The sequence below is a fragment of the Triticum urartu genome, chromosome 1A (assembly GCF_056163025.1).
Source record: "Triticum urartu cultivar PI428250 chromosome 1A, HENAU_Tu73, whole genome shotgun sequence".
Classification (NCBI taxonomy): domain Eukaryota; kingdom Viridiplantae; phylum Streptophyta; class Magnoliopsida; order Poales; family Poaceae; genus Triticum; species Triticum urartu.
Window position 1 is genome coordinate 381,217,367 of NC_141873.1, and position 26,145 is coordinate 381,243,511.

The window sequence follows — 26,145 nt, forward strand, 5'->3', positions numbered from 1 at the left end:
CGGAGTCTTGGTCTTTTTGCCCATGAGGCATGGTTCGCACGTGTCAAATGATTCATAATCAAGAGACTCCAAAAGTCCATCTGCATGGAGTTTCTTCATGCGTTTGACACCAATGTGACCAAGGCGACAGTGCCACAAGTATGTGGGACTATCATTATCAACCTTACACTTCTTGGCACTCACACTGTGAATATGTGTAACATCACGTTCGAGATTCAATAAGAATAAACCACTGACCAGCGGGGCATGACCATAAAACATATCTCTCATATAAATAGAACAACCATTATTCTCAGATTTAAATGAGTAGCCATCTCGCATTAAACGAGATCCAGATACAATGTTCATGCTCAAAGCTGGCACTAAATAACAATTATTGAGGTTTAAAACTAATCTCGTAGGTAAATGTAGAGGTAGCGTGTCGATGGCGATCACATCGACCTTGGAACCATTCCCGACGCGCATCGTCACCTCGTCCTTCGCCAGTCTCCGCTTATTCCGCAGCTCCTATTTTGAGTTACAAATATGAGCAACCGCACCGGTATCAAATACCCAGGATCTACTACGAGTGATGGTTAGGTACACATCAATAACATGTATATCACATATACCTTTGGTATTGCCGGCCTTCTTATCCGCTACATACTTGGGGCAGTTCCGCTTCCAGTGACTGTTTCCCTTGCAATAAAAGCACTCAGTCTCATGCTTGGGTCCATTTTTTGGCTTCTTCCCAGCAGCTTGCTCACCGGGCGCGGCAACTCCCTTGCCGTCCTTCTTGAAGTTCTTTTTACCCTTGCCTTTCTTGAACTTAGTGGTTTTATTCACCATCAACACTTGATGTTCCTTTTTGATCTCCACCTCCGCTGATTTCAGCATTGAATATACCTCAGGAATGGTCTTTTCCATCCCCCGCATATTGAAGTTCATCACCAAGCTCTTGTACCTAGGTGGAAGCGACTGAAGGATTCTGTCAACGACCGCGTCATCCGGGAGATTGACTCCCAGCTGAGAAAAGCGGTTGTGCAACCCAGACATTTTGAGTATGTGCTCACTGACAGAACTGTTCTCCTCCATCTTACAACTGTAGAACTTGTCGGAGACTTCATATCTCTCGACTTGGGCATGAGCTTGGAAAACCATTTTCAGCTCTTGCAACATCTCATATGCTCCGTGTTGCTCAAAACGCTTTTGGAACCTCGGTTCTAAGCTGTAAAGCATGCCGCACTGAACCAGGGAGTAATCATCACTACGCGACTGCCAGGCGTTCATAACGTCTTGAGTTGCTGGGAAAACAGGTGCGTCACCTAGCGGTGCTTCAAAGACATATGCTTTCTTGGCAGCTATGAGGATAATCCTCAGGTTACGGACCCAGTCCGTGTAGTTGCTGCCATTGCCTTTCAGCTTGGTTTTCTCTAGGAACGCATTGAAGTTGAGGGCAACATTAGCGTGGGCCATTTGATCTACAAGACATATTATAAAGATTTTAGACTAAGTTCATGATAATTAAGTTCATCTAATCAAATTATTCAATGAACTCCCACTCAGATAGACATCCCTCTAGTCATCTAAGTGATACATGATCCGAGTCAACTAGGTCGTGTCCGATAATCACGTGAGACAGACTAGTCATCATCGGTGAACATCTTCATGTTGATCATATCTTCTATACGACTCATGCTCTACCTTTTGGTCTTCTGTGTTCCGAGGCCATGTCTGTACATGCTAGGCTCGTCAAGTCAACCTAAGTGTATTGCATGTGTAAATCTAGCTTACACCCGTTGTATGCGAACGTTAGAATCTATCACACCCAATCATCATGTGGTGCTTCGAAACAACGAACCTTTGCAACGGTGCACAGTTAGGGGGAACATTTTCTTGAAATTATAGTGAGGGATCATCTTATTTAAGCTACCGTCGTTCTAAGCAAATAAGATGTAAAAACATGATAAACATCACATGCAATCAAATAGTGACATGATATGGCCAATATCATTTTGCTCCTTTTGATCTCCATCTTCGGGGCGCCATGTGTTGGGGAACGTAGTAATTTCAAAAAAATTCCTACACACATGCAAGATCATGGTGATGCACAACAACGAGAGGGGAGAGTGTTGTCTACGTACCCTCATAGACCGGAAGCGGAAGCGTTATAACAACGCGGTTGATGTAGTCGTACGTCTTCACGGCCCGACCGATCAAGCACCGAAACTACGGCACCTCCGAGTTTTTGCACACGTTCAGCTCGATGACGATCCCCGGACTCCGATCCAGCAAAGTGTCGGGGATGAGTTCCGTCAGCACGACGGCGTGGTGACGATCTTGATGTTCTACTGTCGCAGGGATTCGCCTAAGCACCGCTACAATATTATCGAGGATTATCGTGGAGGGGGCACCGCACATGGCTAAGAGATCAATGATCAATTGTTGTGTCTCTGGGGTGCCCCCCTGCCCCCGTATATAAAGGAGTGGAGGAGGGGGCCGGCCAAGGAGGGTGGCGCGCCCACCGGGAGTAGGACTCCCCTTTTTCCTATTAGGAGTAGGAGAGGGAAGGAAGAGGAAGGAGGGAGGAAGGAAAGGGGGGCCGGCCCCCCTCCCAATTCGGATTGGGCTTGTGGGGGGGGCGCCCTCTCCCTTGCTCCTTTCCCCTCCTTTCCACTAAGGCCCAATAAGGCCCATATACCTCCCGGGGGGTTCCGATAACCTCCCGGTGATCCGGTATTGTCCCAATCTTACCCAGAACCTTTCCGGTGTCCAAATATAGTCGTCCAATATATTGATCTTTATGTCTCGACCATTTCGAGACTCCTCGTCAAGTCCGTGATCACATCCGGGACTCCGAACAACTTTCGGTACATCAAAATATATAAACTCATAATGAAACTGTCATCGTAACGTTAAGCGTGCGGACCCTACGGGTTCGAGAACAATGTAGACATGACCGAGACACATCTCCGGTCAATAACCAATAGTGGAACCTGGATGCTCATATTGGCTCCTACATATTCTACGAAGATCTTTATCGGTTAGACCGCATAACAACATATGTTGTTCCCTTTGTCATTGGTATGTTACTTGCCCGAGATTCGATCGTCGGTATCTCAATACCTAGTTCAATATCGTTACCGGCAAGTCTCTTTACTCGTTCCGTAATACATCATCTTGCAACTAACTTATTAGTTGCATTGCTTGCAAGGCTTAAGTGATGTGTATTACCGAGAGGGCCCAGAGATACCTCTCCGACAATCGGAGCGACAAATCCTAATCTCGAAATACGCCAACCCAACATGTACCTTTGGAGACACCTGTAGAGCACCTTTATAATCACCCAGTTACGTTGTGACGTTTGGTAGCACAAAAAGTGTTCCTCCGGTAAACGGGAGTTGCATAATCTCATAGTCATAAGAACATGTATAAGTCATGAAGAAAGCAATAGCAACATACTAAACGATCGGGTGCTAAGCTAATGGAATGGGTCATGTCAATCACATCATTCTCCTAATGATGTGATCCCGTTAATCAAATGACAACTCATGTCTATGGTTAGGAAACATAACCATCTTCGATTAACGAGCTAGTCAAGTAGAGGCATACTAGTGACACTTTGTTTGTCTATGTATTCACACAAGTATTACGTTTCCGGTTAATACAATTCTAGCATGAATAATAAACATTTATCATGATATAAGGAAATAAATAATAACTTTATTATTGCCTCTAGGGCATATTTCCTTCACCATGATCATCATCGTCACCGGCATGACACCATGATCTCCATCATCGTGTCTTCATGAAGTTGCCTCGCCAACTATTACTTCTACTACTATGGCTAACGGTTAGCAATAAAGTAAAGTAATTACATGGCATTTTCATTGACACGCAGGTCATATAATAAATTAAGACAACTCCTATGGCCCCTGCCGGTTGTCATACTCATCAACATGCAAGTCGTGATTCCTATTACAAGAACATGATCAATCTCATACATCACATATATCATTCATCAGATCCTTTTGGCCATATCACATCACACGGCATATGCTGCAAGAACAAGTTAGACGTCCTCTAATTGTTGTTGCAAGTTTTTACGTGGCTGCTATAGGTCTCTAGCAAGAACGTTTCTTACCTACGCCAAAACCACAACGTGATATGCCAATTTCTATTTACCCTTCATAAGGACCCTTTTCATCGAATCCGATCCGACTAAAGTGGGAGAGATATACACCCACTAGCCACCTTATGCAACCAGTGCATGTCAGTCGGTGGAACCAGACTCATGTAAGCGTACGTGTAAGGTCGGTCTGGGCCGCTTCATCCCACGATGCCACCGAATCAAGATAAGAGTAGTAACGGAAAGTAAATTGACAAAGTCAACGGCCACATCATCTTGTGTTCTACTCGTGCATAGAAACTACGCATAGACCTAGCTCATGATGCCACTGTTGGGGATCGTTGCAGAAATTAAAAAAATTCTACGCATCACCAAGATCAATCTATGGAGAGACTAGCAACGAGAGAGAGGGGAGTGCATCTTCATACCCTTGAAGATCGCGATGCGGAAGCGTTGAAAGAACGCGGTTGGAGGAGTCGTACACGCATCGATTTAGATCGCTGTCGATTCCGATCTAAGCGCCGAACAACGGCGCCTCCGCGTTCAACACACGTGCAGCCCGGTGACGTCTCCCGCGCCTTGATCCAGTAAGGAGAAGGGAGAGGTTGGGGAAGACAACTCTAGCAGCAGCACGACGTCGTGGTGGTGGTGGAGCAGCTTGGTTTCCAGTAGGGCTTCGCCAAGCACTACGGAGAACGAGGATGTGGAGAGGTAGGGCTGCGCCGAGAGAGAGAGAGAGACTCGCGTCTTTGGCAGCCCCCAAAACCCCACTATTTATAGGAGGAGGGGAGGAGGGTGTGCCCCCTCTAGGGTTCCCACCCCTAGGGGGCAGCAGCCTTAGATGGGATGGAGGGGGCGGCCAAGAGGGGGAGAGAGGGGGCGCCCTAGGATGGGCCTTAGGCCCATCTGCGCCTAGGGTTTCCCCCTTTCCCCTCCTAGCTGCACCTTGGGCCCTGGTGGGAGGCGCACCAGCCCACTCAGGGGCTGGTCCCTTCCCACTCTTGGCCCATGCAAGCCTCCGGGGCTAGTGGCCCCTCCCGATGGACCCCCGGAACCCTCCGGTGGTCCCGGTACATTACCGGTGACGCCCGAAACACTTCCGGTGGTCAAAACCTCACTTTCTATATATTATTTTTTACCTCTGGACCATTCTGGAACTCCTCGTGACGTCCGGAATCTCATCCGGGACTCCAAACAACATTCGGTAACCACGTACAAACTTTCCCTATAACCCTAGCGTCATCGAACCTTAAGTGTGTAGACCCTACGGGTTCGGGAGGCATGCAGACATGACCGAGACATCTCTCTGGTCAATAACCAACAGCGTGATCTGGATACCTATGTTAGCTCCTACATGTTCCACGATGATCTTATCGGATGAACCACGATGTCAAGGATTCAATCAATCCCGTATACAATTCCCTTTGTCTACCGGTATGATACTTGCCTGAGATTCGATCGTCGGTATTCCTATACCTTGTTCAATCTCATTACCGGCAAGTCTCCTTTTCTTGATCCATAACACATCATCCCGTGATCAACTCCTTGATCACATTGAGCTCATTATGATGATGTCCTACCGAGTGGGCCCAGAGATACCTCTCCGTCACACGGAGCGACAAATCCCAGTCTCGATTCGTACCAACCCAACAGACACTTTCGGAGATACCCGTAGCGCACCTTTATAGCCACCCAGTTACGTTGTGACGTTTGGCACACCAAAGCATCCCTATGGTATCCGGGAGTTGCACAATCTCATGGTCTAAGGAAATGATACTTGACATTAGAAAAGCTTTAGCAGACGAACTACACGATTTTGTGCTATGCTTAGGATTGGGTCTTGTCCATCACATCATTCTCCTAATGATGTGATCCCGTTATCAATGACATCCAATGTCCATGGTCAGGAAACCGTAACCATCTATTGATCAATGAGCTAGTCAACTAGAGGCTCACTAGGGACATGTTGTGGTCTATGTATTCACACATGTATTACGATTTCCGGATAACACAATTATAGCATGAACAATAGCCAATTATCATGAACAAGGAAATATAATAATAACCATTTTATTATTGCCTCTAGGGCATATTTCCAACATTTAGCTCCCTCCTCTCACCGCGCAAAGTCCGGTCACCCTTCTCCCCCCTTTCGAGCTTTCCCGCCGACGCACATCGGCACTGACGAGCAGGTAAGCGGCGCTCCTTCACCGGCCTGCGGTCCACGACGGTAGCGACTCCTATCCTCAACTTCTCTGACCATTCCCGCATCCACCTCGAGTTGCAACCATGGCCTCTGTGGGTTAAATCACCCTCTTCTCTCTATTCGTTGTAGCTAGATCTGAGAGCATGTGATCATAGGGTTTGATGTGCAAGCATGTGGTAAGGTTGATTCGTCCAGTTCGTGTGCTATGCTTACTGTAAATGCGGTAGATTGTGATGTTGCATTAGATATTGGTGGTGGATTTTTAGCACGGTAGAGTAGTATGATAGTGATGAACACAATGGATTCATAGATAGTTGTCATGTGTGCTCCTCCTTTCATAGATCGTTCGGTACTGTGTGTGTTATGCTCACTGTCAATGTGTGCTACGATTATAAGACATGACCATGCAGACCCAAGATCTTAGTCAGGCCCTTGTTCTGTCTGACAACCAGTACGGTACGTCATATGTCAAGGACTCCTAGCCCTCCCTCGATGGGCAGATGCCTCCCGATTCAGATGTGTTCGAGGTATCACCTGCTGGTTTTCTTTTTGTACCCGTTGTGCTCGTTGAGCCAACTGTTGATGCCACTACATTGACGGCAGCCACAAAGGCAAAGAAGGATGATATGGGGAACAATATGAAGTGGCAGCCGTTCATGTCCACGTTCATGCTGAACAAGATATGTGAGCTCATCTCTAGTGGGGTTAGGACTGACAAGGGCTTCAAGGAGGTGCGCTTGAACACGGTTGCGAACAGGTGTTCGAGTTCTGTGGCCAGGAGGTGACTAACACCCAGGTGTACAACCACCTCAAGAAGTGGAGAGCTCGATGGATCCAAGTGTCCAAGCTCAAAGACCTTAGCGGCGCCTCATGGAATCAGAACACTTGCTCGATCGTTCTGGAGATAGAGCACTACACCAGCCATGTCACGGTTAGCTCACCGCCCCCTTGTTTTTCACACTGACTAGCATTGCCTACTCGCAACTGACAACATTTGTGCTTCTTTCTTAGGACCATCCCAAAGACGCTGAGCTCCTCAACACACCCATCCAGAACTACAACTAGATGCAACACATCTTCTCCTTCGGGCTGACAACTGGCAAGCATGCCATGGGCTCCGGTGAGCCTCTCGGTTCTCCCATGCAGGAGTTCCCAGAAACCACGGACGTAGAGGCAGTATTTGATGGCCCTGGCAAGCCATTTGAGCATGTCCCTATGCTCGATAGGAAGAGGAAGAGGGTCGGCCTGATGGAGAAGGAGATCAGTGTCTTCACCAGCATGACTGAAGCCGTGAAGAAGGTGGAAAAAACCATCAGGGAGAGCAAGTCCATCGACGTCCACTCTGACCTGTATAGTACTGTCATGGAGCAAGGTGGCTTCACTGATGAGGCGCTCATGGCAGCTCTAAGCCACCTACTGGACAACAAGGCCCAGGGTGTTGGTTTTGTTCCCATGGCAGACGCCCACAGGGTGCTCTGGCTCAGGAGCTGGCTGGGCAAGCACTACTACTAGAGCTTGCTGCTTGGTTACCGCGTGCATGATCCTCGACGACGATGGCGATAGCGATGGCGACAAGGACGATGATGACGATGACGATGTATATTTTGTGTAGCTAGGGCTTGAAAACAATTTGATGGTCTGTATATTTTGGTGAGGTGGTATATACTAACCCCTCACGGTGATCCTCGGGGTGATCAAGAACTTACGGTGGTAGAACGACACCCTCTTTTGGATGTGGTGGTGGTAGGATGACACCATAGTAGTGCTAGGTTGAACTTGCTATGCCATATGATCATGCATGCTTACTAGTTCTCTACTTCTACATTGCTTGTTGTTTGTGTGCTTCATTGCTTGATGCTTGAACTCTTGCTCTCCGTGCACTGCTAGGACAAGTGGTATGCGGTGTTTGTCGAGAGGGCACCAGGGGTTTACGGTTCATGGAAAGCTTGCAACCAACACGTTTCAGGGTCCAGCGACAACAGCCACAGAGGGTTTAAGACTAGGCAGGCGGAAAAAAAATGCTTACACCAAGTTTGTGCGAAAGCAGGCATGCAAGGTTGAAGTTGGCAAGGCGGCGCCACACTTTGGGGTGAAGACTTTGATCATCATCGTGCAGTTCGTCGCCATTGCAGTGTTGTGGTGTTGGTGTGGTAGCTGTGATCGTGTGTAAGGTAACCTCGCCACATAGGGTACAAGGTTAGCACACCTTGCACCCTATGTGCAACCCAACATCATGCTTATGTGTGAGTTGAGACAATGCAGGCAACCAAACAACTTGCGCAAAGCTATCCCCTAATGCAGGTAAGCAAGATGCACGCAACCAAACAAGTTATAGATGTTGGTTTTTAGGCTGTTTCTACTAAGCCGGGCTTCATTGAGTCAGGCTGGGGTGGAACGGCAATCAAACATGCCCTATGCACACATTGAGTCTCTACATCACTAAGATGCATGTAATCAATGATCACGTTGTAACGAGTAAAGTCGCCTAAGACCAAAGTTATGTCTAGGCGGAAGAAAAAGGGTAGGGAAAAGGAAAAAAGTTTACAATGATCCACCCTAGTAGTTGCAAACCCAATGGCGATGATGCAAGCAAACACGATCTAGAAGTGGACATAACAAAAACCGTGCACACTCCAGGTAAGCAGCCTACCACCAAGAGTCGTCTATGAAGCCAAGAACATTTGTCAAGGATCAAACTGGCAAGAAAAGACGATACCACCAAAATCTCATATTGGAGACGCTTCGGCGATCCCACTCCTCTGACTCAAGTGTATGTCGGTGGTAAATCTAGCATTGTCCACCAGTCCTAGCCAATACACCACGAGCCGTCACTGCGCTACCAGGTCCATGATCTATCGCCACAAATGACATCCGGGCATCCATGGCCTGACCATCTACACCACCTTGTCAACGCCACACCAGCGTGATGGATCGCCACTACCCACCACCTCCATGCCTCAAACACCCAAAGTAGGGAAACATCTAGACAAGGCATCGGCGTCTGCAACTTCAGCCTCACAACCAACGTGCATCCATAAGCCCTGACACCATCACCGCCATCTTCACAAGTTGTCTTACCGACGCCCCCAAGGAGATAGACGATGTGAAAGAGTCTCCATCGTCTGATCGCGTGGATCTAAGGTTACCCTCGAAGATGCAAAGGAGAGCATCGCCTCGATGATACCATCAAGAAGGGAACGATACTCGAGAACGTCATCGTCACTAGCGCCGGCAACGGCTAGATGCTAGAATAGCACACAACAAGAGCTGCCTGGAAGGTCGCAGCCAACCAGGCCGAACACTACCTAGTCTCCTTGCCGCAAAAAATGCCTTTCCCACGTCTGCGCCATGCTAGAAGTTGAAGCTATCATAGTCCACCACACACCATCCACCACGGGGGCGTGCACCACAGTGAGGTCACATGAGGCCTAGTCCTGCCGCTGTCCGGCTTCGCCCGCAATGGGGGGGGGGGGGGGGGGGGACATGGTTAGTTATGTGCCTCCTGGCTTACCCGAACCCTTTAGAATATGGGCACTACTTCATCATACACCAAATTTGATCCTCGGGGAAAAAAATAGGAAAACTCCCGCGCATGGGTCCTTATGGCAATTGAACCCTGGTAGGCATGGGTCAAGCCATTGTTCGCTAGTTCTAATACTATGCTCTGTAGTAATAGTACTTTATCGTTTTTTAATGTTGTTAACCGCTTGTTGCCTGTTACTTGCCTCAAAAAAAAACTTGTTACCTGTTACTCACACCTCTATTTACATATCTCTACGATTTGATCTACTCGATCGAGGTACTTCACATCAGCCAGTTATCACTGGAGTACAAGACAACTGACCGGCGTCAGTTCATCCAAAGGCTTGAGTTTTATTATGCAAATCAGCAGCAAGTAAACCCAATGTCAGCAAGCACACTGGAAAAACTAGGAAACTGACTAAACAGGCTGCAGGTCAATTAGATGGGCCACACACCGTTTCAATGAACTTGATCTCCTGTTGCCGGATATGCATATGCCATGCCCATGCCCATCATTGACCACTTTCTCCACAGTATGTTACTTACCCATGCTTCTCTCTTTTTTTGTTGGGGTTACTTATGCTTCTTAATCAAGGAAGACTGTATTCACTTTTCAATCACCGGCCTCATTGGTTGAAACCAATTCAACTAGCTAAAATGAGCTAATCATTTGACCCATGTACGCGTAAGATCCGCAAATGAAGGAATGCCGAATTGATGATAACAGCGTGCGCCCTCGGCATAATTCCCCAGCAAGATCTACAGCCAGTTCATCAAATCAGGCAGAAACATGTGCACCGCCTCTGAAATCCGCAGGCTTTGGTGGTGGGCGTAGTACTTGGCTCAATAGATTAAACGGAACACTTGGCTAAACTATTCGGCCGAGTCAAATGGTTACATGCGCGCGCCGATGGATTCCGCGCCCCGGGTGCAACATGTGGTGAAACGGTGGCTGGGCATGTGCCCGGATTCGAACACGAACTGGACTTTCCCATGCAACAACCCCTTACAGTATGTGCATCCCAAAGAGTCTAGGGCAGGCCTGCCTCCCTGTATCTGTCACTGCTATTTGTTGCGGTGAGTTAAGGCTTGGTCAGTTCGTCCTCTGCAGTTCAGCTGTTCAACGTGCCAAGGTCACCAGCCACATCCATACTCCATAGGATGCTGAAGTAGCTGCAACAAACTATGATGTATGTGAGACCACGTTTGGAACACTATGATTTAAATTTTTTGCCACTTGCTGTCGTTTGAGACGCTGTAATTTGATTTTGCGCAGAAGTTTGGCTCATCCGGGTTATGCCTGCCATGTTTTCTGGCCGGGTGGTTTCTACTGCGTGAATTGACTTGCGACATGCCTAAAGCTAACCAAACATTCCAGTCCTTAGGTCAGACGAGATCGTGAGCACATCTGGACTGCACACGGTCATGTGCCCATGATGATGCCTCAGCCCACTGAACTTCCGGATCTGGCTAGAAAGTCACAAGTCAATCCATGAGCCAATTAGCATGGCAAGCTAGCTTAGCTAGGAAAAAGGCTTCATGTGCAGCCATGGCACGGGGTCTCACACTCACATGCCAAGGTATTACGTACCAGCAACGCATCTCGTCTCACATTCCAAATATCGTTTTGCATTAAGGTCAGGGTTTCAGGGTACCATTACTAGAGGGAAAATGCACGTGGGTATGAGTAAAATTAAATCACCGTGCCCCCGGTCTTTTGGCAACAAATGAAGCACCTGTATCTAAAACTCATCAATCACTCAACCCATGATCATCAAAAGAAAGAGTTCAAGCTAGCAAAAGCTTGCGCAACTGAGATAAGGCATTTGGAGCATGTGTGCACCACACTAGAATTTAAGAGTAGGCTCATGCGACGACAGCCAAGAGATCCGACTCCCGGCAGAAGCAGTGCTTCTCTTCTGTTCCCAGGTCCACCTGTAGGAATGGATCAACACAATGAACAGTCACATAACAATGAACCAGGAGGCGTTGCCGCCATGACAAACCCACAAAAAACATTCAGTTACACGGGAGACACTAGTTTACCTCGTAAGCGTTTATGTCAGAGAAGAGAACCTGCACCAATCACAAGCAGAACATGGTCAGAAAATCGCAGGTGCTAAATACTAATATTAGTATAAAGGAATATATACATGAAACACCTATGTTAGCCATCGAAGCTGATAGAAGAAAATTGTAAGTAACGTGTGGCAAGTGTGAGAGCAGGAAGCATTGCAGATACTCCCTCCGTTCCTAAATATTTGTCTTTTTAGAGATTTCAAATGCACTACCACATACGGATGTATATGGACATACTTTAGAGTGTAGATTCACTCATTTTGCTCCGTATGTAGTCACTTGTTGAAATCTCTAGAAAGACAAATATTTAGGAACGGAGGGAGTACATAATAATAAACTAACAGACAGAAAATTGAACAACCAAGCAGAGGTGTTATCAGATATATGCAGCATACTGTTTTCATATCATCTCACAGGAGGATAAAAACAGCAAAAAAGAACAACATGCACTGCTGTATTTCTTCAAAACCATACTTAGTTTAACATGACATTGATCAGAAAACATAAACACGTTTGGCATTCAAAGCATCCCTGTTCAATGCACACACAAAAAATATGCATGTCAGTTTCTTTCCTAGAAGGCTCAACACACCTTGTCCTATAATATAGGCAAACCTTGCATGTGCTAGTTGCGTAACTAAAGAAAGATATGCATACACCACCAAGTCAATAAAAGGAAAGCGAATTTCTCATGTAGGAAGCTTTGAGAAGGCTTCACTGATCATGGAGGTCATTTTCAGCTAATTTGAGGCAACTATTCTTCACGGTATATGGTGTTGAACATAAAAATATAGTGTGATTGCTTGGTGGTTGCGCCTTGCAGGTTACCATGAGCGCTTTTTTCAGACAACAAGCCTTGTTTATATTTCAACATGGTTATGCTAGCCCAGCAATGGCCACTAGCTCACTTTTTAGCCACTAAAGGGCAGTATCTAGACATGGAGCGCATTTTCTTATAGATGAAGTGTGTTGTCACATCTATAACTTGTGTTGGTAAATACAGGCAAAAGCAAGCAACCCAAACTGAAAATAACCACCATTCGTTTTATGCAACACTAACATCCCAACTCCCAATTTTCATTAACATAATTCCAGAATCCAAAAGAAGCAGCACTGCAGGAAGATTATATGGATGCTATATTAACAGCACAAGGACCAACGTGCAAAGCATACACTTGCTTCGTGTGCAAGCATTCGGTGCTCCTTTGTTTGTGAAAAGCTTGGACAGGCATTAAAAGGAGGCCCTTGAGAGAAAAAAAATCCGCTCACCTTCTTTCCAGCTTCAACTTCACTAACATCAACACCGACCGATAAAATCTGCCTCAACAGAGAAAGATTGTGAGTGTAACCTGATAAAGTTACTACAGCAGAAGCTTATAGTGACCTAAAATGTTACCTCGCCCATCAAATATCTCTCGAATTTAACAGCAGATTTTGGTAGCAGGACTCCCCCAGCAGATTTCTGCAGTTCAAACAGTTCCCTTAAAACAATCAGCCAGACGTGGAAAAAAAATCTCCTATAAACTTTACTCGTAACATAAAATAGAAAGCACGTTAAATCACCAAAATATGCAGTGATATAGCCTAGGCAAAGAAAATATTGCTTCTATACAAGTAGACAAACAGTGATACTGATTTAGTGCTACTCTCTAAGAAATGGAATTTTCCAGCCTACTGGATCCACAGCATGTCCAACTACTTACACGTACGTATAAGCATTACGAAACACCCGATTATTATTTCTTACTATCCCAAGGGTATAGGGCTCGATGGTCGTATCACCACAAGGTTATGTATTTTTGTATAAGCTCCGTGCATATACGATCCAAGTTCCAGCTTAACTGAATTGAAACAAGTTCAGAAGTGGGGAAACACTACAAATTGTGAAGGATATAGCTGGAGCCCAAATTTAGCGTTTCACTATCTCAAAGCGTGACCACTTATGACAGCTTTTTTTTTACAATTTCGGTGTCATTTGTTCACCAGTGTGCAGCGCTATAGTTGGAAGGATTCATTCGACTAGAAATCTAGAAGCACTGCAGGTGGGAAATACACACCACCAACCAGCAAGCAACCAATGGGAACAAACAAATAAACAAAGTAAATTCGGCAAACCAAAAGACACTGGTTCGCAGCGGAGAGACCTCTGGGATAGTCTCGAGACGGACGAGCACCCGGTCGGACTGCGGCTCCACCTGACAAAACGAAGACCAGGAGAATCAGCAGAGGGTCAGACCTCTGAACCACAGATCCTACCAGAAAGGTAAATGATTAGTTGAGCAGACGCGACTCCACGGCGGCGCGGCGGCGTTCACCTTGGAAGGGTCGCACTTGATGGCGGCGTGCACGCGCACGGAGGATGCGGCGCGGCGACCGGAGGCGACCGGCCTGCGGCTGGCGCTTCCGGCGGCGCCGTGGAGGAGGAAGGGCGAGGCGGAGGCGGCGGCGGCGAGGAGGGAGGGGGCCATTGGGAGGAGGATGCTGGTGGATGCGCCCGGAAGGTTCTAGGGGGGGAAGGGGAGGGTTTTGCTCGGTTGCTTCGCTCAGCGGGGAGATGGGGGAGAGGTTCCTCTTATCTGCTTTCCTTTCGCAGGAGGAAGACGGCAACGGATGGGTTGTTTCTTCTCGACGGTTCCGCCGAGGTTTAACGGGCCGTCGTGTTAAGTATCGTTCCTATCAGATTCATGGCCCTTGTGCTGAAAAAGATCAAATTCATGGCCCGGTTGTAGCACCAGGATTCGAACTGGGTCTCCCCGATCCCGATGGCAATCCTATTTGAGCTGCAGGCGCCGGTTATCACTGTTTCTGCAATCCGGGGTCCTCACGGTGATTAGCGTGATGCACTAACCACCCCACCGTCTAGTCTAAGTTGCTCAGCTACAGCTTCTTCACCTTTTCTACTTACGTCCTTTTTTTTCTATTTCTTTTTTCGTCTTTCTTTTTTTTAATCTGAACGGTCTTGTTCTTTTTTATTCTTTTTCCTTTTTTGTTTTTTCTTTGGAATGGTTTTGTTTGGTTTTTTATTCTTTTTACTTCTTTCAATTGCTAATTTGAACGATTTTTTTTAAAATTGATGAACCTTTTTCCAAATCGATGAACTTTTTTCACAATCGTTGAACTCTTTTCATAGTTCATAAACTCTTTTAAAATTCGATGAACTCTTTCCAAAATCGATGAACTTTTTTTCAAAAATAATTACTTTTTTTCCAAAATCAGTGAAATATTTTTAAAATTCAATGAACTTTTCTAAAATGAATGATCTTATTTTCAAATTTACCTTTTCAAAGTAATTTATATTGATTATACATTGGGCAGTTTTCTTGTAGTATACAAGAGTTAGGATGGTCTAGTCATTATTGCGTTAGGCCTCGGATGTTGAGGTGTTGGGTTTGAATCCCAACGATGCCATATTTTGATTAGTTCCCTTTTTTCGCGTTTCCTTATTGAGTAGTTGGTGGGCCGGCCCACTAGGCGTCGCTTGCGAGCGCCGGTAGTGCCATCAGGCGCCTGCAGAGCTCCCCTGGCATTCGGTTCCCCCGAACCGATCGGTTCGGTGCTTCGGGTTGTCTAAAGATTCGATTTTCAGATTTTGTTGACCGAACGGTTTCCTAGAAAAATACTAACCGAGAGTTTCGGTACTGTAGACTTCGGTTCCGGTCTCAGTTATGACCGATAAGCGCCAGACTTGAGATTTGGCTCAAAAACAAAACAGAATCAGTCTCGAGCACAACTGACAAAAAGAAAATTGTGCAAGCAACAGAGATCCAGGCGGCCAGCACATATGACATCGCCGAATATCGATTATAGGAAAAATACACTCTAATTACAAGCAGCAATTCATGCGCCGCCTCCGTTACCTCATCCATATCTGCCCCTGCTCTTGAAAATCAGATCCCCAAATCTGTGAGACCGTGCGGCTCCCCGCTCTCGTCTTTCCACCGTCCGTCACATACATCTCGAATCTGCACATCGGGCTTCAATTGAGGAGATGGTCGGCGCCTCGCCGGTCATCTTCCATCTTCACGAGCAGCAGTACCGCTGTCGTCAGCGGGGTGGAGAGGCCAAGAGGTGGATGTGGAGCACGCCGTCGGCCGCGGGGATGTGTAGAAGTAGAAGGTAGGGGGCGGCGGTGGAGAGAGTAGCGAGCGGCAGCTAGGTTACGGTCGTGGCCTCGTGGGTCGAGGTGCCAATGCGGAATTGCGGTGCTACAGGGATTGCGAGAAAGATTTATCATTCTCCAGGCCCAGTAGTTGGGCTGTGTGGGCTGTTGCTACGTGGGTTTCTCAAGAGTCGATTGATTTCTTCGGTACTTCGGTGTATTCGGTTACTCAATACGTACTCCCAAATTGACCTAAGGAAGTTCGGTTTTCCAAATTGGCTGACGAATTTATGACTAAAGAATTCGGTTCGGTGCCTTCGGGTTCGGTCACAGTTATTTCGGTTCGGTACTTCGGTCATCGGTTTATATGCCCATCCCTACCCGATGGTGTGTATTGAGGCGTTCACGTTTAGTACCAGGGTGCAATCTAATTATAGGGAAAAAAGTCGGTTTTTTATTTCTTTTTCCAGGGTTTTTGTTTTCCTTTTTTTCATTGTTTATTCTTCATTTCATTCTACATTTTTACTGATTTGTTCTTTCTTTCATTTTCTCCATTTCTTATGTTTTCTTCGGTTTCTATTTCCTTTGTTTTTTTTCTCTTCTCCATTTTTTCTGTTTTATTCAGTTTTCTCCACTTTTTTTGTTTCTATTTTTTCCTTTTCTTGCACTTGTTTCTTCAGTTTTTTTGTTTTATTTTGTTTCTTTTTCATTTTTCATTTCTTTGGTTTTCTTGGGCTTTTGGTTTTCATTATACATTTTTTGTATATGTCAACAACAATGTTCTAATACAAGTTTAACACTTTTTCAATAGAAATTTAACATTTTTCTAATATGTGATCAACATTTTTCCTATACACGTTTTTCAAATGCTTAACTAACATTTTTCAAATAGAAGATTAACATTTTTTTCAATACACAATCAATATTTTTTCTTTGGATTATTTTGTTTATTTTTTGTCTTTCTATTTTTCTTTGATTTTTTGTTTCTCATTCTACATTCTTATATACTTGTTCAGCATTTTTCAAATACCTGTTCAACATGTTCTCAAATACTTTTTCAATATTTTTATATACATAATCAACATTTTTTAAATATTTTTTCAACATTTTTCAAAAAAATTATACATGATCAACATTTTTTTGAAATAACATTTTTTCATATACTTGTTCAATATTTTTCGAGTACTTGTTCAACATGTTTCAAATTTTTTTTGAAGATTATTTTTGTGATATATATATTTAAAATATTTTAAAGTATGAACACAATTAAAAAAGAAAGCAAAAAAGGTGAAAAAAAACAGGGAACAGGCTGGTGTTTTCCGCGTGCGTGACCTGGCCCAACTGGCTGTTCCCTTCAGCGATGGGTTCGCTCCTGGGTGCTTGCCCTAATCTTTCACCGTCGCGTAATCTTTCATAACGTTTGCGTGTTGTGTCCACTTCGTTTTTTGTTCCTTCTGTTCATCTTGGTCTTTCCCGGTACGTGGAAGTCCCCTCTCAACGTGGCCTTTTAGACTAGTCACAATGGGTAACTTAGACTAGTAACATGCATATGTTACTAGTCTATGTTACTACCTCTGTAGTGGAGAGTAACATATGTGTGTTGTTATGCAACACTTCTTTTATTAGGTTATAAATTTATCTTGTCTTGATATGTGTGATACAGTAACTAGCTATGTTACCACATACCTTTCTTTTTTCATTAATTACTTGTCACATCATCTGTTTTGTCTAGAGATGTGTGATGTTACCATCTATATTACTCCCACTGTGGATAGTCTTAGTGTAGTCCAACTAATAATTGTAGTCCAACTCTTCGTCCCACGCCTCCTCTAATTTCTCTCGTAAACATCGGTTTAATACACATCTCCAAGGCACAAATCGCCGGCTGCAATAGTGACAGGCTCCCCATCTACGCCCCCGACCTTCATGACATCGCCAAGTAGTGTCGCGACCGCAACCTCTTCTTCATCACCGGAGTGCAGCACAACGTCGGTGAGGCGGACCAGACTGGACGACATCATCAAGCAGTGCCGCGGCCGCAACCTATTCTTCAGCACCGACGTAGGCGAGGCGGATTTCGTCTCCGTCTCCATCAACACCCCTCCCCCTCCCACCAAAAGTCGCGGCCTCGGCACCGGCAAGGCCAATGATCTCACCTGTTGGGTGAGCGCCGCACGCATGATCAGCAACATCTCCCACTCCAACAAGATCATGTTCAAGAAGTTCACCGTGCCCGTCAAGACCGCCAAGGCCATCGAGAAGATCCTCGCCCACACTGGCCGTGGCGTCCTGTCCAGCCCGGAGTTCCTCGCTGAGAGTACCGCAGTGTAGGATCTACACGCGCTCCACCTCTTCCTCATCGGTGACCGGGAGAAGCCCGACGGGGCAGGCCGCCGGGAAGGTCCTCAAGGACGTATACGCTCACAGGGGGCCCGAGGACCGCATCATCACCACCAACCTCTGGTCGTCCGATCTGTTCAAGCTCGCTGCCAATGCCTTCCTCGCGCAGCGCATCCCCTCGGTGAGCGCCATCTCCGCATTGTGCGAGGCCATCAGCACCGACGTCACGGAGGTGGCCTAGTCCATCGGAAGGACTCGCGCATCGGCTCGCGCTTCCTGCCTTCCTCTCGGCCTGTGTCGGCTTGAGCAGCTCGTGCTTCCTGAAGGACATCCTCAACCTCGTCTACATCTACGAGTGCTACGGCCTCCCCTAGGTGGCGGATTACTAGAGGCAGGTCATCGGCATCAACGATTGCCAGAAGAGCTGGTTCATCAACCGCGTCATCTCCTCCATGTTCAACACCGTGCCAGAGGATCCCGTCGAACAAGAGCGTTTTCAATGCAGGCTTATGGCCACGGCAAGAAGCCTCAAGAAAAAACAGCAACAGCTTAAAGCTGATCAAGATCGGCTAGTCGATAGATGGACTGAAGTCCTTGCGGCCGAAGAGCATAAACCCTAACGCCCCTCCAAGTGCTACCCAAAGCGTAGGTTGCTATCCCGATTAGAGGAGGAAGCACTCGACGCGGTCAACAGGCCACCTCGTGGCCGCGACGGAGAGGCCTCATGGCCCTCCACCCAAGCCGCACCTCGTACCAAGGCACGGGAATATGCGCCGGACTTGCGCGACATGTTGGAGGACAAGGCAAGGCAAACAAGATCGATCTATGGATCGCGTGGGCGCCCCACGGCTCGAGACGGTAACCGTCACGCCGGCCACAAATTCGGCAGGGCCGAACTCAGTAGACAAAGCTCATTGGAGCTACGTCATGATATAGCCCAGTACAGAGGGGCCGCACACCCATTGTGCTTCACAGACGAAATAATGGATCATCAAATCCCCGAGGGTTTCAAACCCGTAAACATCGAATCATATGATGGCTCAACAGATCCCGCGGTATGGATCGAGGATTATCTCCTTCGTATCCACATGGCCCGCGGCGATGATTTCCACGCCATCAAATACCTCCCACTCAAGCTTAAAGGACCAACCCGGCAGTGGCTTACCAGCCTGCCAACAGGGTCAATCAACTGTTGGGAGGACCTGGAAGACGCATTCCTCGACAATTTCCAGGGCACTTATGTGCGACCCCCAGAGCTGACGACCTAAGCCACGTAATTCAGCAGCCAGACGAATCGGCCAGGCAATTCTGGACACGATTCCTAACAAAGAAAAATCAAATACTCGACTGTCCGGACGCAGAGGCCTTAGCAGCCTTCAAGCATAATATCCGTGACGAGTGCTTGCCCGGCACCTAGGACAAGAGAAGCCGAAATCTATGGCAGCACTCACGGCACTCATGACCCGCTTTTGCGCGGGAGAAGACAGCTGGCTTGCTCGTAGCAACAATATGACCAAGAACCCTGGTCGTTCGGACACCAGGGACATTAGTGGCAGGTCGCGTTGCAACCAGCAGAAGCGCCGCATCAACGGCGACAATGCTAAGGATACGGCAGTTAATGCCGGATTCAGAGGCTCTAAATCCGGTCAGCGGAAAAAGTCATTCAAAAGGAATCCTAGGGGCCCGTCCATCTTGGACCGAATACTCGACCGCTTGTGCCAAATACATGGCACCCCCGAAAAGCCGGCCAATCACACCAACAGGGACTGTTGGGTGTTCAAGCAGGCAGGCAGATTAAGCGCCGACAACGAAGACAAGGGGTTGCATAGCGATGACGACGAGGAGCCCCGGCCGCCGAACAACAATGGACAGAAGGGTTTTCCCCCACAAGTGCGGACGGTGAACATGATATACGCCACCCACGTCCCCAAAAGGGAGCGGAAGCGCGCGTTAAGGGACGTATACGCGGTAGAGCCAGTCGCCCCAAAGTTCAACCCATGGTCCTCCTGCCCGATCACCTTTGATCGAAGAGACCATCCCACTAGCATCCGTCATGGAGGATTCGCCGCATTGGTTCTCGACCCAATTATTGATGGATTTCATCTCACCAGAGTCCTTATGGACAGCGGCAGTAGCCTGAACCTGCTTTACCAGGATACAGTGCGGAAAATGGGCATAGATCCCTCAAGGATTAAGCCCACCAAAACGACCTTTAAAGGCGTAATACCAGGTGTAGAGGCCAGCTGCACAGGCTCAGTCACACTTGAAGTGGTCTTTGGATCTCCGGATAATTTCTGAAGCGAGGAGTTAATCTTCAACATAGTCCCGTTCCGCAGTGGTTATCATGCACTGCTCGGGCGAACCGCATTCGCCAAGTTCAATGCGGTCCCGCACTATGCATACGTTAAGCTCAAGATGCCAGGCCCTCAAGGAGTAATTACGGTCAATGGAAACACCGAACGCTCCCTCCAAACGGAGAAGCACACGGCGGCCCTTGTAGCGGAAGTACAAAGCAGCCTCTCCAGGCAATTCCCCAGTCCGGCCATTAAACGTCCGGACACCGTCAAGCGCGCCCGGAGTAATCTACAACAAGACCGCCTGGCACGTCCCGAGCAGGCGTAGCAATGCGGCCCCAACCCCAACCCTCGCAAAAAGGCGACGCCAGTACTTCGCGTCCATAACTACGCTCTGGAAATACCATGGGCATAGGGGGAGGGGCACCATCACGGCACGCCCAAAACACGGCTTAAACCCCACCAGGGGCTGCCGATTTTTTACTTTTCTCTTACTTTCAGGACTCTACTCTTCGGAAGGCCTGTTCGGTAGTGCAACTGCCGCACAAAACGATGCAAGAACCAGAGAAGCAGACGAGCCATGCCGCATTACGGAAATCCCAGGTGGTCTCTATCACGAGCAGTATACCTGTTCCGCATACTATTCCGTAGCTTGCCCCTGGAGCAGACATGTTAAATAGTCCAACTTTTCGTTTATCACATTACTTGTATCGCTCTGCTTTGATCGCAGCTATTTTAATGACCAATGCATAGATTTTGTCCATTTTTTGCATTACCTTTATATATATATATATGTTCCCTAATGACATGTCGCACCCGTACACTTGGGTACGGGCAAAATACGCCAGGGGCTTCAGTACCCCTCAACATGGTGTGAGAAGTCCGAACACTTTCACAAGTGCGGCACCCAGAACTTATAGCATTATATGCATCGGCTCCGAATCATGTCTTGGGTCAATAGTTGGGTTTGCCCGACTCCTATGTTTTGGTGCCTTACATTCCGCTATATCGGCTAAGGTAGCACTAGGAGAACCATTGCGATTGTGCCCAGTTGAGCTGGGCCGAGCACCTCAGTGGAGAAAGCTAAAATTGACCGTCATGATGAGGCGAGAGCTGGTCGCTGTTCGAGAGGTCTTTTCGAGTCCTTAAAGACTTATGCCGCTTAGGGCGAGGAGTCGGCTCTGTCCGGCCAAGGCGTGGATAGCGCCCCGAACTCGGTCTTCCGAATACTAGGGGCTTCGCCGAAATTTAAAATTATAGAATTCTATGGCTAAGTGAGAGTGTTCACGCATTATAGTCCGATTGCCTCGTTCGTTGGGCTGAGCGCCTCCCTCGAATGACCCAAATATGGGAAAAAGAGCACCCAGGTTTATCCCCGAACACCCCAGCACTAGCGGCAAGGGGGCAGAAGCCGACGACTCGCCATCTCTTAGTATTGATAAACAGCCGCACAGAAGGTAATATTTTAAATTCAAGCAGCATTGCTTAGCGCATATGAACAAGTTTTCAGCGCACAGGATAACACGAGCGGGTTTTACTCAAAAAATACATCCTTGGTACATTCATCCGCAACAAGGCGGGCACCCTTCAGAACATCCTTATAATAATTCTCGGGCTTGTGATGCTCTTTCCCCGTCGGTGGCCCGTCCTTCACAAGCTTCTCCGCATCCAGCTTGCCCCGGTGCACCTTAGCACGGGCAAGGGCTCTACGGGCACCTTCAATGCAGACGGAGCGCTTGATGTCTTCAAGCCTTGGACAGGCCACCACCAGCCGCCGCACCAGCCTGAAATAGCTCCCAAGCAGGGCCTCTCCAGGCCACAGCCGAACTAGGAGGCCCTTCATGGCCAGTTCGGCCGCCTTGTGGAGCTCGAGCAGTTGCTTCAGCTGGTCGCTCAGGGGCACAGGGTGTCCGGCCTCAGCATACTAAGACCAGAACACCTTCTTCGTCGAGCTGCCCTCCTCGGCTCGATAGAATGCGGCTGCATCGGATACACTCTGGGGAAGATCTGCAAATGCCCCTGGAGAGCTCCGGATTCGGGTAAGTATCAAGTAACTCATGTTTATATGTTTACTTTGCATAAAAAATGCCTTACCCGTCGCTATCTTCTTCACCTCATCCAACTCCTGGAGGGTCTTCTGGGACTCGGTCTTGGCAGACTTGGCATTTTCTATAGCTGCCGCGAGCTCGGACGCTCGCATCTTCGAGTCAAGCTCCAAACTCTCATGTTTCTTCATGAGAACCTGGAGCTCTTGCCGCACCTTGCCAACCTCAGCCTCATACCTCTCCCACTCGGTGCGCTCCGCGGCCGCACTCTTCTCGGCCTCGAGCAGCGCTTGCTTAAGGGTCACCACCTCGGACGTGGCCCCTACAATAGCCATGTCAATCCTGTCATTTTTTGCAATTGCGCCTTTTTTATATACATATTCAAACAGGGTATTTCTTACCTTCCTTCTCCTCGAGCTGCTTCTTGGCATGCCCGAGCTCTTGCTCGGACTTCTCGGGGCTCTGCTTCAGCATGTCCACTTCCGCAGTCAGTGCGGCAGACGCTAGCAGAGAAGCCTGCATACGCATATTGACTCCTTTTGTTAGACTCCTGCGAATTCTTTGATCCTCTATTCGGCTTTTCTTCCCGAAAGCCCAACAGAGCATCACGGGCTACTGTCTATGCGGCAACATTATTTAAACATCATTTACTTACCTCAAAGCCTGTTAAAAGGCTAGTGCAAGCTTCAGTCAGTCCGCTCTTGGCGGATTGAACCTTTTGGATCACCGCACTCATAATAGTGCGGTGCCCCTCGTCGATGGAGGCACCTTGGAGCGCCTCCAACATATTGTCCGGCGCCTCCGGTTGGACGGGGGTCACAGGCACGGTGGGCTTGCTCCTCTTGGAAGGAGGTCGCCCGCCGGACTCTAGAACCTTTGAAGGTTCCGGAGCGGCGTCCGGCCTTGAGCCGGACTTAGAGCCCTGGGGGGTTTCATCCCCTTTACTCCTGGAGTCCGGGAGGTCGCCTTGCGACGCCTCCAGGACCACCTCCTCCCGGCTTGGAACCTGTTGGGACAACACTTCGGTGTCGTCCGCAGGGCAGGGGGATGAAGCCGTCGGAAGCGAGTTCACCTCCGACGGGTCCAGTGAGCCGCTCGATGATGCGTCGAGCCGGTCTTTGGGTGGGCTGCATAAACATATTCGACATAAGGGAAAGCTGTGCAAAAAACAAATACTATGAATTACTCCGGTATCCGGACACTTACGATTTCGCCAAGGGCTTGGCCCTGGGCTGCCACTCCTCTTCGTCGTCGTCGACGTCGGTGGAGCAGTCTGGAGGAAGGGTTTTCCCCTTCTTGGACCCTCCGACCTCCTTAGAGAGGGCGGCCTTCCTTTTCTTCTCTCCTCCCGCTGGAGGGGGAGAGGTCTCTTCTTCTTCCTCCTCGTCCTCACAAGAGGAAGGCGCTTCGGGACCGTCGGATGACGAATCCGACACCTCCTGGCGCCGGGCACTCCTTCGAGTCCCCGCGGCCTTCTTGTCCTTCTTCTCCGACACCACGTAGGGTGCCGGAACCAGTAGCTTCGCCAAATGGGCGTCCGCTGGGCCTTCGGGCAAAGGAGCCGGATAGTTGATATGTCCGGACGTCACCTCCCAATCCTATCAAAGATAAGGGAACTCAGATCCCGCATAGAGTCAAACTATGAAAAACTGATACCCTGTAAAAGGACAAAAACAGCTTACCGCATGAGCATGATGCTGAGTACTGAATCCGCGATCCTCGGCAGCGGATGCGGGAGCCTCGGCGCCCTTGAAAAGCATCCTCTAGGCATCTTCATACGTCATGTCGAAGAGCCTGTTAAGAGTTTGATGCTGCGCCGGGTCGAACTCCCAAAGGTTGAAGGCCCGTCGTTGACACGGGAGGATCAGGCGGACGAGCATAACCTGGACTACGTTGACAAGCTTGAGCTTCTTGTCCACTAGGGTTTGGATGCATGTTTGGAGTCCGGTCAGCTCTCCTTTTTTACCCCAAGATAGGCCTGTCTCCTTCCAGGAGGTGAGCCGCGTGGGGGGGGGGGCCGGATCGGAACTCAGCGGGTGCGACCCATTCGGCGTCGCGCGGCTCGGTGATGTAAAACCACCCTGATTGCCAGCCCTTCAGGGTCTCCACAAAGGAGCCCTCGAGCCACATGACGTTGGCCATCTTGCCAACCATGGCGCCGCCGCACTCTGCCTGGCTGCCGCGCACCACGTTCGGCTTGACGTTGAAGGTCTTTAGCCATAAGCCGAAATGGGGGCGGATGCGGAGGAAAGCCTCGCACACGATGATAAACGCCGAGATGTTGAGGACGAAGTTCGGGGCCAGATCGTGGAAATCCAGGCCATAGTAGAACATGAGCCCCTGGACAAATGGATGCAGAGGGAAGCCCAGTCCGCGAAGGAAATGGGGGAGAAATACCACCCTCTCATGGGGCCTAGGAGTGGGGATGAGCTGCCCCTTTTCGGGGAGCCGGTGCGCGATGTCACTGGCCAGATATCCGACCTTCCTCAGCTTTTATGTGTCCCTCTGTGGCGGAGGAGACCATCCACTTGCCTCCCGCTCCGGACATGACTGGAGAAGGTTGAGGTGGTAGTGCGGACTTGGGCGCTGGAGCTCGGGTGCGCAAGAATGGATAGGCAGAGGAGGAAGAAGGCATGGGTGAAAAGGTGGATCCTTATCCCCTTATATGGGTGGACGCGACTACATGTCCCCACCAGCCTGGTAAAACTTGCTTATCTCCAAGCACCGTAATCAAAGGCGTGGTTGGGTTACCCATGCCCGTATTGATGAGAATCCCGAAATGAGGGGACACGATCTCTGCTTCAACAAGACGTGCCAAGGAAACCGCCTCGCACAACGCGCTGAGGTGGGATAATTAAATGGATAAAGGCTTGGCCGTAGCGTGTCGCACCACGGAATACGTCAGCAGATTAGATTTGTGTTAATATTATTATTCTCTCTATGGCAATATGTGGAAACTTATTTTGCAGAGCTGGACACTATCTTTGTGTTCAAAATCTTCTATGAAGTACTTGGAGGAGGAACCCGCCTTGCAATGCCGAAGACAATCTGCGCGCCGTACTCGTCGTCATTGAAGCCTGGTTCAGGGGCTACTGAGGGAGTCCTGGATTAGGGGGTGTTCGGATAGCCGAACTATACTTTCAAGCCGGACTCCTGGACTATGAAGATACAAGATTGAAGACTCCGTCCCGTGTCCGGAAGGGACTTTCCTTGGCGTGGAAGGCAAGCTTGGCGATACGGATGTTCAGATCTCCTACCATTGTAACCGACTCTATGTAACCCTAACCCTCTCCGGTGTCTATATAAACCGGAGGGTTCTAGTCCGTAGGACAACATACACATCAACAATCATACCATAGGCTAGCTTCTAGGGTTTAGCCTCTCTGATCTCGTGGTAGATCAACTCTTGTAATACCCATATCATCAATATTAATCAAGCAGGACGTAGGGTT

At 48.4% G+C, this 26,145-nt stretch overlaps 1 protein-coding gene and 1 pseudogene across 1 annotated transcript; one reads left to right on the forward strand and one right to left on the reverse strand.

Annotated features, from left to right (window-relative positions):
* Positions 1-11,442: 11,442 nt before the first annotated feature.
* On the reverse strand, positions 11,443-14,548 carry LOC125513518 (10 kDa chaperonin 1, chloroplastic). The gene is made up of 6 exons (XM_048678651.2): positions 14,231-14,548; positions 14,060-14,110; positions 13,312-13,377; positions 13,185-13,232; positions 11,883-11,912; positions 11,443-11,771 (listed from the first exon to the last, which is right to left on the reverse strand). Exons 1-6 carry the CDS (start codon positions 14,381-14,383, stop codon positions 11,703-11,705), a joined length of 417 nt encoding a protein of 138 aa, XP_048534608.1. The 5' UTR covers positions 14,384-14,548; the 3' UTR covers positions 11,443-11,702.
* Positions 14,549-15,903: 1,355 nt separating this feature from the next.
* The window catches only part of LOC125532873 (UDP-glucose 6-dehydrogenase 2-like), a 74,554-nt pseudogene continuing 64,312 nt past the window's right edge, over positions 15,904-26,145 (forward strand).

Coding starts and splice junctions, on each gene's coding strand:
- LOC125513518 (XM_048678651.2), bottom strand. CDS start 14,383: ATGGCCCCCTCCCTCCTCGCCGCCGCCGCCTCCGCCTCGCCCTTCCTC. Junction 13,378..14,059: donor GTCTCGAGACTATCCCAGAG/GTCTCTCCGCTG, acceptor TTTGAACTGCAG/AAATCTGCTGGGGGAGTCCT. Junction 13,233..13,311: donor AGAGATATTTGATGGGCGAG/GTAACATTTTAG, acceptor CTGTTGAGGCAG/ATTTTATCGGTCGGTGTTGA.